Here is a 20427-nt window from a genome sequence, read left to right on the forward strand (position 1 = left end):
AGTTGTTTGGAGCAACCCAAACTTGGACTCATTAAGATTTTGTAATTCTCTTGTATCATGAATTTGGGCCACAGTCATACATGCAGACCACATCATAGTTATGAACTTTCAAGGAAAATTTAGATGTCTTTTTTATTCATCCAGCACTGGGGAAAAGAAAGCCAAAATTTCTGGGGGGTCCTCTTCGGCATAGCAGGTCAGTTTCATATTTATCTTCCCTTTGAGTCTTTGGAATCCCAGTATTGTAGGTGAGATTCTTTTTTTTTAATATGTACATTTTTGTATGAAATTATTGTTTTTCCCAACTTCATTGAGATATAATTGATATACAACATTATGTAGGTTTGAGGCATACACAACTTGATAATACATATATATTGTAAAGTGATTACCACAATAAGGTGAGTTTACACACCCATTATCTCACATAGTTACTTTTTTGTTTGGGAGAATATTTAAGATCTATTCTCTTAGCAACTTCCAAGTGTACAACAGTATTTTTAACTATAGTCACCCAGCAGTATATCAGATCCCCAAAATGTACTCATCTTATAACTGAAAGTTTATACCCTTTGACCAACATCTCTCCATTTCACCCATTCTCCAGTCTATGGCAACCACCAGTCTACTTTCAGTTTCTATGAGTTGGGCTTTTTAAGTTTACCATATAAATGAGATCATAGTCTTTCTCTGTCTGTCATATTTTGCTTAGCATAATGCCCTCAGAGTTCATCTATGTTTTCACAAATGGTAGGATTTCCTTTTTTTATGGCTGAGTAATAGGCCCTTATGCACCCCCCCACCCCAGCGCCCCAACATCTTCTTTTTCCATGCAGCTGTTGACAGATACTTAGGTTGTTTCCATGTCTTGGCTGTTGTGAATGGATGTGAGGGGGCAGATGTCTTTTTCCTCTTGTGACTTCATTTCCTTTGGATATATCCAGAAATGAGGCTGCTGGATCATATGGAAATTCTATTTTTAATGTTTTGAGTAACCTTCATACTGTTTTCCATAGTGGTTTTATCAGTCTACTCTGGGAGAGATGCTTACTTTGCTCATGATCTTGCGTAGGCCTGAGGCTTTATTTTTATCTTTCAGCCGCTGCACTTTGACAGTGTGAAAACTCAAGACGGTGTTATTTGACAGACTTTTCCAGGAGCTTGCTCACTTCGCAGGGGTCCCACTTTAGCTTTGTTTTTGGTTTCTTTGGTTTTCTTGCCAGCTCAATGATTCATTTAAAAAATATGTAAAATCTTATCCAGCTTTAGTTTTCATCAAGAGGTTTGTTCTGGGTGTCTACCCACCACATTAAATTGAAGTACTATAAAAACAAGTTTAGATTATATATAATCAGTTGCTAAGCAGAGCTGAGGTACAGCTTCTTAAGTGTTTCTGTTCCCTTTTAATTGGGTTTATTCAGAACCAGTCTTTGTCCTCATATAGTGGCTGAGTGGAGTAGCAGTAATGGTGTGTTGGCAAACTAGCTTTTAGGGGGGAAAAAAAAGTGGAAGCATTGATTGTTAGCATTTGCCATGTCTGGGGGTTAAATATTCCCACGGCAGTCCATTTCAGGCTATCAGTTTGATTCACTGAACAAAGGGTTCAGCTGTTTTTCATGTGCTGAAATGAAACAGCTCCAGCCACTGCAGAGGTAGAAGATGCAAGATAGGGTGGCTGAGTCAAATGCCTGGATCAGTCAGGATAAATAAATGAGGAACGAGGGCCTGCTGAGGAAGCGGTGAGCTGGAGACCATTGTACCAGCTCCCTGTTGCCATGTGGGTATGGTATTAGTGTTACCAAATCTGATTTTTCTTTTGTCTTTTTTTTTTTTTTTTTTTTTGCCTTTTTTAGGGCTGCAAACACGGCATATGAAGGCTCCCAGGTTAGGGGTCAAAACGGAGCTGTAGCCTCTGGCCTACGCCACAGCCACAGCAATGCCAGATCTGAGCCATGTCTGCGACCTACACAGCAGTTCACAGCAACGCTGGATCCTTAACCCACTAAGTGAGGCCAGGGATCGAACCTGAGTCCTCATAGATGCTAGTCAAATTTGTCTCCACTGAGCCATGATGGGAACTCTCAAATCTGATTTTTCAAGGAGAGTTAGAAATCTGGCATTTAGGTGAAATCTCCTTTTTAAATGTTGGCAATTGACTAAAACAAAAACGAACAGACAAAAAAACCCCAAAACCCCCACCACCTTAGAAACACATGAGAGAGCCAAAAAACAACCTGAAGGGGGACAGATTTGGCCAGATAACCACCAGCTATGGACTGGTTGGGTTAGTGCTTGGGGTTAGGTTTGCATGTCTAGTTCTAGCCTGTTTCTCTAGGCCAAATGGCCCACATAAAGAAATGCTATTGTACAGGCAGTGCAGGGTTGGGAGAAGAACACATACCATGGATTTAGACAGAACTCAATTCAAATCCTGAGCTGCCACTTACTGTGTGATCTTGGGGAAAAAATCTTGTAAAGTAAGGGGGATGGTTCCTGCTTGAGTAGGTTGTTCTAGAGCTAAACTGAAATGTTATGTGCAGGGACTCTGCCCCTGTATGTAGTTAGTTAATGGCTCTGTCATCATTCTTTTTTTTTTTTTTTTTTTGGTCTTTTTGCCATTTCTTGGGCCGCTCCTGCGGCATGTGGAGGTTCCCCGGCTAGGGTCTAATCGGAGCCATAGCCACCGGCCTATGCCAGAGCCACAGCAACATGGGATCTGAGCTGCGTCTGCGACCAACGCCAGATCCTTAACCCACTGAGCAAGGCCAGGGATCGAACCCACAACCTCATGGTTCCTAGTCAGATTCGTTAACCACTGCGCCATGACAGGAACTCCTCTGTCATCATTCTTAAGCAAAGCCAGTTAGTCATCACCAAGGGAAAACACTGGGGTATGCACAACAAAGACCTCTAGCTCACTGTTCTCAACCAGCGCCACCTTGGAATCACCTGGCAAACATTTAAAAAAATCAGTGCCAGGGAGTTCCTCTTGAGGCGCAGTGGGTTAGTGATCTGGCTTGTCTCCGTGGAGGCACCAGTTTGATCTCCAGCCTGGTGCAGTGGGTTAAGGATCCAGCGTTGCTGCAGCTATGGTGTTTGTCAAAGCTCTGGCTTGGATTCCATCCCTGGCCAGGGAACTTCCATATGCTTTGGGGCAGCTGAAAAAAAGTATTAATGCCAGACTACTTTTAAAGATTCTCATTCCTTTGGTCCAAAAAGGAGACTGGGCATCACTGTTTTTAAAAGTTCCCCTCCTCCTCATATCCTAATCCTAAATGCTTTCGATTCATAACTGCATTTAACCCAACCCTTCCAGTGATCTTAGATGGAATTCTTCTCATTTTATGAATGAGGAACTGAGGCCCAGTGGTTAAACAACAGCCCAATAAATAGCTGGTAGGCGAAGGGATCAGACTTAACCTCAAAGCCATTTGTCACTGCTCTGCCTATCACGTATGGCCTTTGTGAGACCTAAAATTAAACACTGCAAATAAAATGCTTATTAGTTCAGGGCCTGGAACATATTAAGACACAAAGGTTAGCTACTGTCATTACCTCATAACACCAAGGCAGAATCCTTCCCGCTTTCTCTTGCCATTGCAATTCCATTTCCGGTAAATCCTCACCCTTTTTTTGGATCCTCCACTTTTTCCTCCCCTGAAACACACACACTTGTCCTCCAAATGAACCACTGGACAGTCCCCATCGTGACCTGGTGGGGGGTCGGTGTGGGTGGGGGAATCTGCCAGGATATGCCATGCCTGGATGGGGAAAAGGGGAGGAGAGAGGACAGGAGCTCCAGACAGAGGGTAGTGATGAAACCTGCCTGGACTGACACCCTAGAGGACAAGCCAAAGCTCAAGCTCTTTGGTACATAGTGTTCAATAAATATGTTTTCCATGGGAGTAGTGCTGAGGAGTGGGGAAGCAGAGGGACTGATGCAGGTATCAGGCAAAGGCTGGGGAGCAACTATGGAGCTAAATATTGGGGATCCTTCTTTCTTTCCAGCTGGGTCACGTATTTGCTTGGAGGCTGTACCATGTTTGTGTTTCTTGTCTTCTTTATTGGGATAGACATAGAAACCAATCCAAGAAGAAAAGGAGCACTTTGCTCACAGACAGTGTGCTCAGTCCTCGGTGTTTGTGCTCTGGGGTCAGAGGGGGTGTCCAGGTGACCTAGGTGCAAGGAGGACTGGGCAAGGACCTGAGTGCTAGTGGTGACCCCCTTAGAGGAGAACCCTGGCATCTGCTACCACTACCCCCACAATTAGATGTTTGAAATGGTGTATTTCCTTAGCTTATTCGGGTAAAAAAATTTTTTTAAATGTTCCTCCAGTGATTGAACTTACAAAATGGAATGGATTATTACCACCTTAAATCATTTGTTGAAATAAATAGGGTATAATAAGTGGGGCAAGTTTTGACCAAAAATTCTACCTCAAAGGTAATGCTGGCATTCCTTCTCAATCAACAACCTAACTTAGTTTTTCTAAATGGAACAGTTCAGGGAAGAAATGAATGACCAAGGAAGCCTTCAAGGGGAAGGCAAAGGACAAAGCCATTTTCAGGCTAAAAGGGAACAATCACTGGGATTCAACCTCTGAGTTTTGAAAGTTTTGCCCGTGGGGACACATTACAAGTGTTAATTCTTTGAGTAAGATTCACTATTTACCAAACTGAATGTTTATAGTAACTGCCAGTTGAGGTTGATCCTCAACTCATTAGAAGCCTACTTCGGAGTTCCTGTCGTGGCGCAGTGGTTAACGAATCCGATTAGGAACCATGAGGTTGCGGGTTCGGTCCCTGCCCTTGCTCAGTGGGTTAACGATCCAGCGTTGCTGTGACCTGTGGTGTAGGTTGCAGACGTCGCTCGAATCCCACGTTGCTGTTGCTGTGGCCCTGGCGTAGGCCGGTGGCTGCGGCTCCGATTGGACCCCTAGCCTGGGAATCTCCACATGCCGCGGGAGCGGCCCAAGAAATAGCAAAAAGACAAAAAAACAAAACAAAAAAAAAAACAGGAGAGAAAGAAACTTACCCCACACTATATATGACCACTCTATGTATGACCTTTTGATTTGTCTTTTACTGCTTATAAACTTTTGAAATCTTTAACTTTTAAACATCTTTTCCCCCCAATTTAGACTGTAAAACTTTTTGAGGGAAATAGCTGTATTTTGTCTTCTGTTAAACACCAAGGGGGTCACAATAAACTCTTTTAATCTACTGAATCTTTAATTCTACCATTTTTTAAGGGAATGCCCTTGGCATATGCATTTTGTAAATGGACACTCGACATGTTTATAGTGAACATCTAATGGCTGAGAGCCCAGCTAGTGTAAACACATTCTACGTCTTAATGACAAAGGATGCTTAGATTTAGAAAAGAAAAAGGGTGATTTCTTTTAACAGTGTGTTAAAGTATTAAGAAGCAACTGCAAATTCTTTGGATTTTATGCTGTATCACAGTGCAAAGTCCTGGGTGATCTGGTCTCACAGTTCTTCGTGCAAAGCAGAAAATTAGACGCAGGGTAATATATTTTACCCTGCCTTGGGCACTTGAAGCTGAGAGTTGTGACATCAACAACATTCATACATCGTCGTCCACAGTCCAGCTATGAACCAAATGCAGGCCCACAAGGGGAGGAGAGGCGCCCGACGCAGAGAAGCTAGCCCAGGAAGTAGTCAGAGCCCTCCTCCCCAGACTTCTCTCTCCAAAGACAACCCCAAGTAGGAGTGAAGTTGTACTTGGGCAGAGATGTATGCCCAAGCACAGGTCCATATGGACTGGGGACATTCAGAGCAAGGGTGCAAACCACGAAAGATGACGAAAATCCACCTCATGGACAGGGTATTTGGTGCCAGAGAGTGTACGAACGTGTTAAATCTGCTCGGCAACCGGTGGCCGCGGAGCCGGGCCTGGCGCAGCCTGCACGGCCAAAAGAAACAGGTGGCTTTGTTCCCGGAATGTGAACGAGGGAGACGAGCCTGGGCTTACAAAAGGCAGCGAGCATTCCGCGGAGGGTACACTTTGTCTCTGTACACACTTGGGCGACGCGCGAAACTCGCAATCAGGCTCCGCGGCCAGAGTGGCCAGCTGCGCAAGAATCCCGCAGTGGGGACAGCCGTGCTGGCCCGCGAGCAGAGCTCCGGAAGGCGGTGGCGCGAGCTCCGCCGCGTCCCCCAGCCAGAGCGTGCGGCCCCACGCACCAGCAACTCCGCCGCGCAGCCAACAAAACCTTCCTATTAAAAATAACACCCACGTGCGCTGGTAAACAAGCGCGCGCTGCTGGAGGTGCTGCGCGCCCCGGGCGAGGCTGTGCGGCGCGCGTTCGCTCTCCCCCTGCACGTGTCTGACGGCTCCGCCCGCGCGGTGCTAGCGCGGCCCAGTCTCCGCCCCTTAGGCGGGCCGCGCACCTCCCCTAGCGGCTCCCGGGCCCTAGCGCCCTATGCACCATTCGCCGCAGTACCAGGCGCGCCCCGCAGAGTGCTCTCCAACTTTTCTCCCCTGATGCCACCTCATCGCGGCGGGACCCATCGCCACAGGTCTGCACCCTGCCACCCCTCCCCGGTCCTCTCATGTCTCCCTCCTTTTAACTCTCCCTCCCGTCAGCGCGAGAAGGATTGCCTTCTGGTTCGCGCCCTATCCTCTCATCCCTCTTCTCCTTCCTTCGAATTTTACTCGATTGTTTATTATTTGCTGGGGAGGCGGAGGCGGGGGGCGGAGAAGGGCGTCTAGGGCCTGGAGACGGATGGCCGCGGCCAGTCAGCGCGCGGCGTGGCTTGACGAGTAAGCGCCGCAGCGAATGGCTACCCGGCGCAGAGCTCCCAGGTCACGCGCTTGTGGATACAATGACATCATCTGTTTGTACGCGTCGAACTAGCTTGTTGCAGGGGCGGGGCCTCGCGTCACTTGAGTGACGGGTCCTGCGCAAAGTCCGGAGCCTGGATTAGGCAGGGTGGGCGGACTCCTGCGCCTGCTGGGTTGGACCTTTTTGTGTTTGGGGTTGTTGCTGAGCCCGCTCTCAAGTCTAGTGTCTCTAGTGACTTGGTAGGATTTGGGCTGGGGTAGGGGGGAGAGATTTCTGAACGAAAATGGAAAGACTTTTAGTGTGTGTGTCGTATGTAGTGAATTCTTAGTGCACAAATGAACGGCTTGGGTACTGATCGTAGGATAAGGACTTTTGAAGATGTTTTTCTAAACTTGAAGAAATAGTTTTCTTTAAAAAGATTAAAAAAAACACAATTAGCTATTTTGCGTCTTTTAAAAATTAGACTCATTATTTCCCATTTACAATTGTTCAAAAGTTATTTTTGTACTTAAGAATGCGGAATAATTTGCTTTTCTCTTAGTTACAGTTATCCCCTCCTTTGCCATGAAATTCATGAAAAATGAAATACGATTGCAGTCAGGCGTCTTAGGTTAGAGACTAAGTGCAAACTTTCGTGCAGGATCAAAACTGAGGGCATCAGCTTATCGAAGTCCTGAGGGCCCCAACATCTTCGCTTGCTAGTACTTTCACGCTGAGGTAACTCTTATCATCAGCGGACAGCATCTTGTCTCCAGGTGTTACCTGGTGTCGGGTTCTAAAGGGGAACCGGACACCAGGGCGGGCCCAGAGCCTGGCGGAGGGACGCGCTGGCTAGGGGGACCCCCCAGTGCCAGGCGCCCTGCTCCGAGTCAGGGCGGCCACGCGACAGCGCTCGTGGACCGTTTGGGGCTCTGGGCTGCCCCCTCCCTTTTCTTCTGGGCCCGCGCCACGCTTTGTTTTCTTTGAGGCTCGCGGGAGGGAGGAGGAGCCCGGCGGGGAAGGCTGCTGGAGCCCGCCGTGTCCCGGCGCCGATGCGCGCCGTGACACCCAAGCCCGCAGCCCCGGGGATCTGGGCCGCGCACGCGCGCACATACACACACACACACACGCGCGCACACGAGCGCACCCGGGCACGCTGCCCAGCCCTCCCCCTGGGCGGGGACCCGCTCGCCGTCAGCCTAGGTTGAGGCACCCTGCGTGTGTCTATAACTTTGTGCTGCTGCCGCGGCCGCCCTGCTCGTGGAAGGGAGGAGGAGGAATGTGGAAGGCGGCGGCGCGCTGGCTGACAGGCGGTTCCTCAGGCGGGCTGCAGCAGCGGCGGCCGGAGCGCCTCTCCTTGGCTGAGGTTGTGCGCCCCCTCCTCGCCGCGCCCCGGGCCCGCGCGGGATTGTGCGTCCTCCCCCCTCGTCACTGAAGGGAAGGAACCGAGGTAGGCGCCGGAGCTGTGCAGCGGGGCGGCCGCCTTCCCGGTGACTCCGGATCTGCTTCCGAGCTGGGCCAGGCGCTTCCCTTTTCCCTCCCCGTGACTCGGTGTGCGCGCCCTTCTTCTCTCCCGCTAGTGTTTTTAAAGGACTTGAGTGAAGGGGGGAAACTGTCAAGATGGCAGCAGTGGGAGCAAGGAGGTGATGAACGTGCTGGTCCGGGTTTTCTGTTGGCCTGGGAGACTTGTGCTTCCTGACCTGTTGGAAGATTTACGTTTCGACTACTCCCCTCCCCCCCGTTCTTATAGGGAAAGGGGTGGAGGTCACAACGCCCGCGAGAAAATAAACCACACCACCCCCAAAGTGGCCGTTGCTGCTCAGCTCGACCCTTGGCAAACACCCGCTGAGCTGCTTGTCTCCCTTCTTCCCGTCTTTCCCTGTTCCTGGAAGTGACAAGGGCCCGTTTGCGCTCGGACCCACATTCGCCCTCTCGGCCCGCGGGCGAAGAGAGAAGGGGACTGCCCGCGCAGTCCTCGGGCTCGGGTCCTCCGCTGGGAGGGGATGGCAGGAGAGCGCGGAGGCGGCGGGGCCGGGACCAGGCCGGGGAGAAGAGCCGAAGACGCCACAGACTTTGGCGGCGGTGGCGCCGCGGGAAGCACTTGTGCGGGCCGGAGCGAAACATAAACAAACGCACGCACACCCGGGCTCAGGCTCCGACCGCGTCTGGGCTGCGCCAGCTCGGGCTGCTGCCCGCTTTAAAGGCGCGGCTCGCGCCCCTCCCCCGCCCCGCCCCTCCCCCTTCTTCCCCGCCCCGCCACCTAGCTCAGTGGAGACCTGCAGCTCCGCTGGCGGTGGCGGCGGGGGGAGGGGGTTGCCCCGTGCGAGCCTGTCGATTCGCTCCTGTCTCCCCCGCGGCCTGACCAGGGGGTGGCGTCTGCAGCGCCAGGTTCGCGGGACGCACGTCTCCAGGTCTGCCTGCTCCTGGGAGGCGGGCGCGGTGTGGTCGGGAAACGGCGGCGGCGGCGGCGGCGGGCGAGGACTCGCCGGGGACTGAGCTCCAGCCCGGGATAATCAACTCTCCTTCTCTCTCCTCTCGTGCTTTCCCAGGCGGCGGCAGTAGCAGCGGCGGCGGCGCCCGGGAGCCCGAGCCTTCGCGGCGCCCCCGTCCCTCCCCCGCCGCACCCCGCCCCGGCGCAAGAGGAGAGTGTGAGAGCCGGAGCCGCGGGCGGGCAGGCGGCGAAGATGGCAGAGGCGCCGGCCTCCCCGGTCCCGCTCTCTCCGCTCGAAGTGGAGCTGGACCCGGAGTTCGAGCCCCAGAGCCGTCCGCGCTCCTGTACGTGGCCCCTGCAGAGGCCGGAGCTCCAGGGGAGCCCGGCCAAGCCCTCGGGGGAGGCGGCCGCTGACTCCATGATCCCCGAGGAGGAGGACGATGAAGACGACGAGGACGGCGGCGGTAGGGCCGGCTCGGCCATGGCGATCGGCGGCGGCGGGGGCGGCCCGCTGGGCTCTGGGCTGCTCCTGGAGGACTCGGCCAGGCTGCTGGCTCCCGGAGGGCAGGAACCCGGGTCCGGCCCAGCCTCCGCGGCGGGCGCGCTGAGCGGAGGGACGCAGACGCCGCTGCAGCCTCAGCAGCCACTGCCACCGCCGCAGCCGGGGGCGGCTGGGGGCTCCGGGCAGCCGAGGAAATGCTCCTCGCGGCGGAACGCCTGGGGGAACCTGTCCTACGCCGATCTGATCACTCGCGCCATCGAGAGTTCCCCGGACAAACGGCTCACTCTGTCCCAGATCTATGAGTGGATGGTGCGCTGCGTGCCCTACTTCAAGGATAAGGGCGACAGCAACAGTTCTGCCGGCTGGAAGGTGCGTACCCACCTCGGACGGGCGGACAGACCCGCCCGGTCTCCTGCGCAGTGCGAGACGCGCCTTCGATTCGTCCGAGCGCGCCTGCGGGCGCCCGGGAGAGGGGTTGGCAGGGAGAGCCTCAGCTGTAAGGCTTTGGGGGTTCTGTGTGACCTCCGGAGGAGGGGAGCCCGGGGACCGCTGCGGACGCGGCGGGAGCGGGAGAGGAGGCTCCTGGGGAAGCCTCAGGCTTGGCCAGATGGGCAGGAGTGCATTTGCCCGATTCCTGGGTTGTAGCGGAGGAGGTACGTCCGCGGCCAGCTTTGGAGCAGGTTTCCCCGTAGTGGGGGTGCGGCGAGGCCGCTGCGGGTGGAGTGAGGGGACTTGTTTGGGAATCAGTGCCCAGAGGAGGGGTTGGATTTGTGGTTTCCAGTCGGTCGCCTAAGCGTGGTGTGTTGAGACTAGCCAGATGAGAACCCCTGTGTCCAAGTTTCAGGCTTGTAGGTGTTAACTCCCACAGGCACATCGATCCCATTACAAAAAGCAGTGGTTGTAAACCTTTTCCTGGCCGGCTCTCTTTCCTTGCGTGTGTTAACACCTTTATTCCTAAGAGGTGTCTCAACCTTAAACCTTCCTCTGAGTAGCCTCTGAGATGATCTGGGCCCCGACCCGGCCAGCCCTTCCACCTCAGCGGGAACTGTCCTGCACCTGCTGCTTCCCCGCTGAGGCCTGGCCTCTGGAGCTGTTTCAAGCAGCGGGTCCAGGAGTAGAGAACCGGGGCCTGTCGCTTCACGTAAGCCTTTGGGAGGCAGGTTTGCTGGCAGAGCTGAGCCATAATGGCTTCTACCTGTAAGTGAACCTGAAGAGAGGCTCTCCACTGTTCCTTTTCAGCCTCTTGGGGCACTGGACACGTGGTAGGGAGAGAGGTGTGGAAAGGCCTATGATGTAATGACTTCCTGCAGTTGGGCATCCAAAGAGATTAACTCCTGTGCCCCTGCTGGGCTGCAGATACCCAGCGGCTTTGTTTTTGCCAGGCCCCCATCTCTCTGATATGAGTTAGTCGGTACCAGGCAAAAGAGAGCCCTGTGCAACTGGAGGGAGATACATATCACTTCATATTATTTGTCAGTTGCTTCTATTAACAAGTTAGCTTTTTTTTTTTTTTTTTTTTAATTAAAGAGGTAGTTGCTTCCTCCTTCTGTCCCTTCCTTCATTGTCTTTGGGGAGTCCTGTACTTCCTGGGTTCCAGTGGGTGTATAAAGAACAGTTTGACCTTAGTGGAGAACTGAAGCACTGGAGAGGAGTTAGTATATAAAGCTAAAGGATTCAATGTATTGACTTATAATTGTTTAAAAAAAACTTACAAAGTGCCATACGATTTTTTTTTTTAGTGGTTAGTGTTGGGAAGGGCTTGTGTAGGTACCTTAAAAGCAAAAGGTGTGCTTTGATATTTTTCCACAAATCCCACAGATCTGTCTCATCATTTAACAAATGCTGATACTATGAATCTTATATCTGATTGAACTTTATCGCTTTGCAAAGAAATGTGAGTTGTGTGATATGGGGACTATTTACAGAAAGGATGACAGTTCCATTTCAAAGCAGTGCTAATGTGATACTTTTAAAAACTGAGTTTCCAAATGGATAGCAACTGTAGTGTTAGGAAGGAGTGAATTTATGGGATCTAAGAAGATGGATGGGGGGTTTGAAATATTTTTCAAATTTCTCACATGTGAAATTTAGTCTTACATGTTTTAAATTTGGTGTAGATAACCTGTTAGTTGAAAGTTAGCCTTAACTTAGTTAAAAAGTTAACATTGAAAGCATTTTCACCTTTCGTATGATTTTTTAAGATTACAGAAGTAATTTTAGCTTTACAAGTAGCATTTCTTGTAATAAATTTATGTACACTATAGTTAAAGCTAATACCAGTTTGTAGTATTTGATTTTTTTTTAAAGGTTTATAGGAGAAGGTGGTATTATCAAAAGTAGCCTTGAATTGAGACTGGACTAATTAATTTTATTTTCCTGTAGCTTACAGGATTTGCAGTAGAGATTTTTGGGCCTCGTCGTAAACTTTGTGGTTTTATGTCTTGACTATTTTTTGGTCTCATGGTTTCTTTTTTCCTTCTCTGCTACCTCACTTCTCTTTAACATCTCATGAAATAATGTAAATTGAAACTGTCTAGCCATAATATGTTTAAAACAGGACCCAAATTTTATGAATATTTTTACTTTAAAATTTTACACCAAGTCCATTTCTGAGTATCACATGAGAATTAATCTTTGAAGACTATAGGAATATAATTTAAAGAGTTTGCAAGATGACCTTTATCAAAAGATGCAGCCATGCAGGAACTTTCAAATCTTTGAGGATTGAGAAGGCTCTTTGAAACTGGGGCTGCTTGGTTTCACATTCCAATTATGACTAATAGCCAACCTTTTTTTGGGCTTGTGGTTTAGTGGGGGTAGAAGAAGAGGGAAAAGGGAGAGGTCAGGAGCTAATTGTGACCCATTTCCATGCATCCAGGTTTTAGGAATTGATTCTGATCGTGATTAGTCATTTTGGAAGCATGCATGTGCATTTAAACCACACTACTTTCATTCTGAGTTATGCATTCAGGTTTTTAACTTCTAAAAATATCTAGGATTCAGGTTCCCCTCTCCTAGTCAGGTATGCACACGGGAATAGTATGTAGGTCTAGGCCTTACCTCTTTTGTGGCTTTTTGGGCAGTTGTATTATGAGATCTTGGAACCAGAAGTATCACCCTGAGATCATAGAACAAATTAGAAAAGAAGCCTCGGAGATCAGAATCAGGACCAGTGGTTCAAAACTCTGGTTGCATAGTAGAATTACCTGGGAGCTTGTTTTTAAAAAAACACCAGTACCCAGAGAATCTGATTTATTTGGGCTGGTGTGTGAACATTGATTGGGGGTGTTTTTTGTTTTATTTTTGAAGTTTTTCAGGTGATTATAGCAGACAGCCGAGATGAGGTTTACTAATCTAGTTAAGCCCTTTTATTTTATAGGTGAAGAACATGATTCTACAAGTTAATGATTTTTCCTAGATGGGACAGCTAGTTATTTAGTACAGAAGTAATTAGTAGCCGAGGTTTTAGAGATCTTTGTTCTGTTTCATTTTTTAGGGCTGAACCTGTGGCATATGGAAGTTCCCAGGCTAGAGGTAGAATTGCAGCAGCAACTGCTGGCCTACCCACAGTCACAGCAATGCTACATCCAGGCTATGTCTGCGACCTACACTTCAACTCATGGTAACACTGGATCCTTAACCCACTGATCGGGGCCAGGGATTGAACCCACATGCTCTTGGATACTAGTTGGGTTCATTTCTGCCCAGCCTTGATGGGAGTGCGTAGAGATCTTTGTTCTTTTTTTTTTTTTTTGTCTTTTTGTCTTTTTGTCTTTTCTAGGACTGCGTGCTGCACATGGAGGTTCCCAGGCTAGGAGTCTAATCGGAGCTGTAGCCACTGGCCTATGCCAGAGCCACAGCAACGTGGGATCCAAGTTGTTACACTGCAGCTCATGGCAACGCCGGATCCTTAACCCACTGAGTTCCTGGTTGGATTCGTTAACCACCGAGCCATAACAGGAACTCCGAGATCTTTGTTCTTTATCGCACCATTTTTCTCTTTAAATTGATCCTTTCTAAGGTTATTTACTAAGTACTGAATAGTTTTAAATAACTAGAGGTTGTTTTCCTGAAAAGTGTATTTGCCTCTCAATCTAAAAACATCTTGGTTATTATTGTTTCAGCATCGAAAAGATAGACAAATATTAATGGAGGCTAAGTGAGTGCACAGTGTTTGCAAAGCTGTCTGGGGTCTATCAGGATGGGTACTAGGAACTATGAAGTGACGAAAGTGGCAGAAAAGAGCATTTTAACAAAAGGAGGAAGCTCTTGGTTACTTTAAGTTTGTCAGATGCTAACTGTGCCAGGGAGAAAGGTGATGGCTATCTCACAGGTTCCCTTACTTCAGGCACTAAAGTAGAAATGAATGATCAGATGTGGTTAAGAGGGGAAAAGGTTACATTTCCTTTAATTCAGATTAAGCTAACTTGCACAGCACCCTTAATTGAATTGGTGGGTTCTCTTGTTTCCTCCTGTCTCAGGCAGACCTCTAGGACTCCAGGGTTTACCTGGGAAGGCCTGTTTATCACTGATTCTCCTTCACATGCCTGCACGCCTGCTTTTCCCATGAGTCAGGGCACAATTATGATAGGCAGCCCTGAGTTTCTGTAGTGAGTCCTGTAATTTCACAAATGTAAGATACCGTGTGAGGACTTTGCTGCTGTTGCAGTGGATGACTCCTCAGGAGAGTGGGTCTTCCTTTATGTGAGAATGCATCCTCTTACTGATGCTTCCCAGGGTTAAAAGAGGAAGGCCAACCTGCCACGTAATGCCTGCTAATGTCCTCACCGTCTCCTCTTTAGATGAACGCATTCAGTTGCATTTCAAGAGATTGAATGAAGAAAATATTATTTTAACTGCAACTTTGATGTTTAAAAATCGTTAAAAATTTTAAGTTTCAAGATGACAAAGTCACAGCAATTCCATGTTGGCTTCTAATTTTGCCCTCGGTCACCTTTTGGAGTAACTCACCAAAGGGCCAGTTTCGGTCGTGCCATACGAGGAATCTGTCTTCAGCCTGGCCCCGGTTGCCAGAACGCTGTTTTGTAATTTCCTTTGGCAGTGCTGTCTTTGTCGGTGATTCTCAACTAACATACTTCCTCTTTGTAGGGCAGCAGTACACTAGGGGGACTGTTTTTCTTCTTTTGCAAAGCTGTGTCATCGACCAATGAAGTGAAGAAATTGGCCCTTTTAGACTTTGATCTGTGAGCCCTGGGTAGCAGAGAGACTCTTTTAAAAAGAAGCTAAGTGTTTGTTTTGATATATTTTATTTCCTCCTTAGAAAATTCAGTGAAACTATGCAAACTTATTTTTAGGAGTTTTTAGGAGGGTTCTATTTTAAGAGAATGACACCATAGAAGAACATCTTGTAGTTAAATTTTTTAATACTCATGATTCTTACTCAATACCTGTAAGATGTTTTTATTTGGAAGATTAATGAAGAAGCCTTGCCTCACTAAAAAAATCATTTACTTGGTCTGCAGAAATTTGAGCAGGCCCATTCATCAAAGATCTTGCTGAAATGCAAAGGTGTGATTGTTTAAGCCAGTGCCTTCTAGCGAGGTACCCAACTTATCCTTTGCTGATCCGATTCCAGATTCCCTGGACTGGAGAGAATATGGAATTTATTTTGTTCTCATACCCATTCATCTTGTCTGTGGGGAACAGACTGATCCTATTTTTGGCTCCTCTTTTTTCTCCTCAACTTTTCCTGTATCACTTGTGGAGGGGCCCTTAGGGCCCCTTGGGCTTTTTGCATCTGTAGAGGGAGTGAGGGATGCCGTGTTTGTAGATGGCTTAGTGTCAGTAAATGCTACAGCTGCTGTACAGTAAGTGAGTCAAAGATTGGAAAGAGAAAACCCTTTTTAGCCATTTGCCTCTCATGCCATTTCATTCATTTGACAAATATTTATCAAAAGCATACAGCATGCAGGGTGTTCTGCCGGGCCCATGGATGCAGTGGTAGCACAGGGCAGATAAGATTCCAGTTCACAGCAGTTCATGTTCTCTTGCGGGAAGACAGAAAGTAAACTTGCAAATCTCTGCTTTGTAAACTTGTCATTAACGTCCTTTCTCTTTGCCTTTTTCCCCATCTGTACTTCTGCTCTCCTTAGTGCTTTGGCTCTCCGCAGAGTAGTTACCGGCAAATGGCAAAGTTGATGTTGAGCTCTGACTTAGAGAGCTGGTCTTTAGCTCTTTGCAGATCATTTTTAGTTTGCTTTGGAGGCACAAGACCACTGTCACATGGCTCCTGTAGTTTGGGTCTGTTTCAGTGAAGCTGGGGCCTTCCTAAGTCCACTCGGATTAGAGACAGGCCTGTGGCCCTGAACTAACCTTAAGTCACCAGTTCTGTCCTGTGGGGCCGTGGTGGACTGGCCTCTTGGGGGTGGTGGGGGGGTGGAGTCTTGGTGCAGTAGAATCATCTGCATTGCTTCTTGCCTCAAATGCAGAACCAAAAAAGTCTTAAAGATCATCTAACGACTGTATTTTACAAGTGAGGAAACTGGCCAGGAGCATGTGAGTGACTAGCTCAGAGACACACAGCTAGCAGGGGTGGAGTTAAGAGTGTGTCCGTGTGAGCCCAGGGCACTAGTGTTCTGTAATGTCTCTTGCTAACCATTGTGGTTTCACAGCTGTTCGAGTTAGTGCCTCCATTTCTGCAAATTCTTACTTCATTTTGCTGTCCTCTGCTCCCCCTCCCCCATCCTCCAGGCAGGCTGGCTGGCAGGAGGGAAGTTGTGTTTCTCATTTTGCGTTTTTCCTCAGCACTCTGAGCTCACCTTGTTAGAAAAGCCTATTCTCTCAGCCCCACCCTACGCTGCCCACCCCCTGACTCCTGCCTGTTTCTTTGTCACTTTTCTGTGGTTCCTGTATATTCTCAAGTACAGTGTGAGAGCCTGGACAGCAAGGAAGGTGTCTACCAGACAAAGGCATTTCTGATACTTGGAGTGATTTTCTTTTCTTTTCTTTTTTTTTCTTTCTTCTTCTTCTTCTTTTTTTTTTTCTTAGGGCTGCTCATGCGGCATATGGAAGTTCCCAGACTAGTGGTCGAATAGGAGCTGCAGCTGCCGGCCTACACCACAGCCACAGTAACAAGGGATCCGAGTCACATCTGCAACCTACACTACAGCTCATGGCAACACCGGATCCTTAACCCACTGAGCAAGGCCAGGGATTGAACCCAAGTCCTCATGGATACTAGTTGGGTTTGTTTCCACCAAGCCACAATGGGAACTCTTGGAGCTGCTTTTGGGATCATGTCCTCAGCGCATGAGCTTATTAGCCTTGTTCTGGGACAGCGACACTGAAAAGGTTTGACGTGAGTCAGGAGTGAGGTGATGCCTTTTGGATACTTGTAGCTATGGAGGTGGCCCAGACTCCCTAGTGTTGATATGATGTAGTATAATTATGAAATGATGTTCTGCTGTCTAAGGCGCTTCTTGCAGTGTCTTGTTTCCTAATGTAGAAGTCCCTGAAAACTTCATCAGTCTTTACCCACCACAGAAACTGAGGAAAACCTGATCTTAGGGTGACCTTTCCTTCAGAGAAAGTTGAAATCAAGTCTGTCCTCTGTGCGGGCCCCCCACTTTATGTGGCATCAATATGTCTAGAAAGAGTCATGGCATGTTCAGCCTAAAATGTATTTACCTACTTCTTAAGGGAACAGAGCTCTTGTGTAAAACTAAGTTATCTGCATTGGACGCTTAAATCCCAGATGCACTTAAAGTTTTATTTTTATGGGTTGGAAAATAGAAGTCACATATGAAGGAAGAAGAGATAGGGAGCATTCTGTGAGTTGGGCCTTTCCAGGGCCCGTCTGCAGCTCTTCTGACGTAGTCTGTCTTTTTTTTCTTTTTTTTTTTTTTTGGCCGCGCCTGTGGCATATGGAAATTCCCTGGCTAGGGATTGAACCCATGCCATAGCAGTGACTTGAGCCTGGGCAGTGACAGTGCCGAGTCCTTAACCACTAGGCCACCAGGGAATGCCCTGAGGTAGTTTGCTGAATAGGTTGTTGGGCTAGTGATTATCTTAGAGGATCCTGATTCTGATTGTATCACTACCCAGAAAGGCTCTAAACATTTTATTCTTGACCTCACAACTTTCCTTTCTCAGTATTGCAGTTTCCTTGGTTGGAAAAAGAAGTACGATAGGAAATATCCATAGAATATTGTGATGAATCCCTCTACCTGGTAAAACACAAATGTATGATCAGAGTATGTTCCAAGCTGGTTTTTTTTTCACTTGGACTTTTTTTTTTTTTTTTTTTAAGGTTTTAATCTTTGAGAAGTTTTCTCTGCAGGGTGTCAGTCACTACTTTGGGATAATATTACTAAGTGAAGTGGACTAACTTCTCTGATGGCCTGAGGGGCTTGCACTAATTTGCTACTCTAGTAATTGCTTGTGGTGAAGAAGCCAGATTATCTTACAGGGGCTCTCCATGCCTGGGTGTCCAGATGAGACAGGTGAGCCCAGAGTACTCTGTGGCACACGCGTAGGGGGCAAGGCCAAGGTAGGATGTGACCCCTATCACAGACAACCACATGCATTAGCTTTCCTCTGGAGTGAACCCATAATAAAGCCAACAGATTGCCTTTGGCAGTTTCCAGTATGTGTTTTGTAATTTCTTATTTCTTTGAAGACTTTTGAGTGTATATGTGTTGGAGAATCTACATCATATTTTTCCTTGTTTTTTAGATGTCTAGTAAAATTAATTGGCTTCTGAAAAGCCAATTTTAATAAAATTAACTTGGCTTCTGAAGCCATTGAGAATTTTCTTTAAATTTAGAGCCAGCAGAGGGAGTATATACAAGTCTTTCAGCTAATCTCAAGGTTTTCTTTCCCCCACCTACCTTAAATAATACCTTGGTTAAAAACAAAAAAGAGCTCTAATATATAGTGTTCCATGTAGGCTTATGTCATCATTTAGACAGGATAATTTGGAGGGAATGCTTGAAAACCTAAGATAACTACTTTTGTTTTAAAGGAAATTGGGCTTCTAAGACCCATGGTCCACTTCCACCCCCAAATAGTTAAATGAAAGCCTTTTAAGCTGAAAAATATTCTCCTCTGCCTTACCTCTTTTTGCCACTCCACTCTTGATAATACATGCGATTGTTCATCTATACCTGATACCAAACTACGCAGTATGTTTAGAGTCTGGATCAGTGGATTGTTCTGTGTGCTAGTGCTGTTCTATTTGAGACTTTTGATATTTTCCAAGACTTTCATTTTCCCACAGGTGAGAAAAAGGCAAAAGCTACATTAGTCCCTATTCAGATTTAGTACTCAAGGCTCCACCTGAGGTGGTATCTTTGGACTTTTTTAGAATCTAAACTTCTCTAGTTCTGTGAAGCTGTAATTTGTTACCTTCCTCCACTTTGCCCCAAATTTTGGTGGTGGTGGTTTCCTTTATTTTGTTTTATTTCATTTCATTTCAATTTATTTTATTTTTTGTCTTTTTAGGGCTACACCTGTGGCATATGGAAGTTCCCAGGCTAGGGGTCGAATCAGAGCTACAGCTGCCAGCCTATGCCACAGCAACGCGGGATTCTTAACCCACTGAGTGAGGCCAGGGATCGGACCCACATCCTCATGGATACTAGTTGGGTTTGTTACCCCTGAGCCACGATGGGAACTCTGGTGGTAGTGGTTTATTTTAATTTCGGAACTGTAGTGGGTTGAATAGTATCCCCCACCCGCCCCACCTTCATGTCCACCTGGAACCTCAGAATACAACCGTATTTGGAAATAAAGTTTTTCTGGGAGTAATTAGGTAACTTAAGATGAGGTCATATTGGATTAGTGTGGGCCCTAAATCCATTGTCCTTGGAGGGAGAGGAGTGGACACACTAGGTGCAGAGAAAGCTGTGTGCATGCTTAGGCAAAAGTTGGAGCAGAACAGTTACAGGCCATGAAGCACCAGATGGCTGGGAGATACCCACAGCAAGGCAAGGGCCAGGGACGACCCCTCCCCTGGAGCTTTCAGAGGGAGCGTGGCTCTGCGACACCTTGATTTTGGACTTCTGGACTCCAGCGCTCTGAAAGAGTAAGATCTTGTCATTTGAAGGCCCTAAGTTTGTGGTCATTTGTTATGGTAGCCTTAAGAAAGAAACTTCTCAGGGGCAGAAGAGAGGGTCAGGTAGGATTGCAGATAGAGGAGAAGAATAAAAAGGTTTTATTTTATGTTTTAATTGAGATAATTGACATCATTTCTTAGAGTGAGGTTTACAGTATGATGATTTGGTGTTTATAGGTGTTGCAAAATGATTATCACCATAAGTGTAGCTATTTTTTTTTTTTTGAAGTGAGAACTTTTAAGATTTACTCTGTCAACAGCTTCGAGATACACAAGTGCTGATGACAGTCACCACTCTGTATATTACATCCCCAGCACTTAACTTATTTTATAGCTGGATGTTTGTACCTTTTGACCCTCATCACCCATTTTGCCTGCCTAACTATAAGAAAGGTTTGGGATTTTGTTTTGTTTTGTTTGTTTGTTTGTTTGTTTGTTTTTTGCAGCATTCAGAAGTTCTCAGGCCAGGGCTCAAACCTGCACCACAGCAGCGACTCAAGCCACTGCCATGACCATGCTGGATCCTTAACCTGCTGAGCCACCAGGAGAACTCCCCAAAAAGGCTTTGCTTAGATTATAATTAAAATGTTAATCATTCATAGGCTACTTTGTGCTATTTAAATTTCCTTTTT

The 20427-nt window shown here is 47.6% G+C and overlaps 1 protein-coding gene across 4 annotated transcripts in view; it reads left to right on the top strand.

Moving 5' to 3' along the window:
* Nucleotides 1-6461: 6461 nt before the first annotated feature.
* Nucleotides 6462-20427, top strand: part of FOXO3 (forkhead box O3) — a 133606-nt gene continuing 119640 nt past the window's right edge. The window contains exons 1-2 of one of the 4 annotated variants that reach the window (XM_021084231.2): nt 6462-6542; nt 9337-10089. In XM_021084231.2, coding sequence (XP_020939890.1) covers nt 9472-10089 — 618 coding nt within the window. In that variant the 5' untranslated portion in view covers nt 6462-6542; nt 9337-9471. 4 annotated transcript variants of the gene reach the window in all.

This window comes from Sus scrofa, chromosome 1 (genome assembly GCF_054392235.1).
Source record: "Sus scrofa isolate SSC_HxYL_T2T_F1_AM1 chromosome 1, Sscrofa_HxYL_maternal_Yorkshire_Landrace_v2.0, whole genome shotgun sequence".
Classification (NCBI taxonomy): Eukaryota; Metazoa; Chordata; class Mammalia; order Artiodactyla; family Suidae; genus Sus; species Sus scrofa.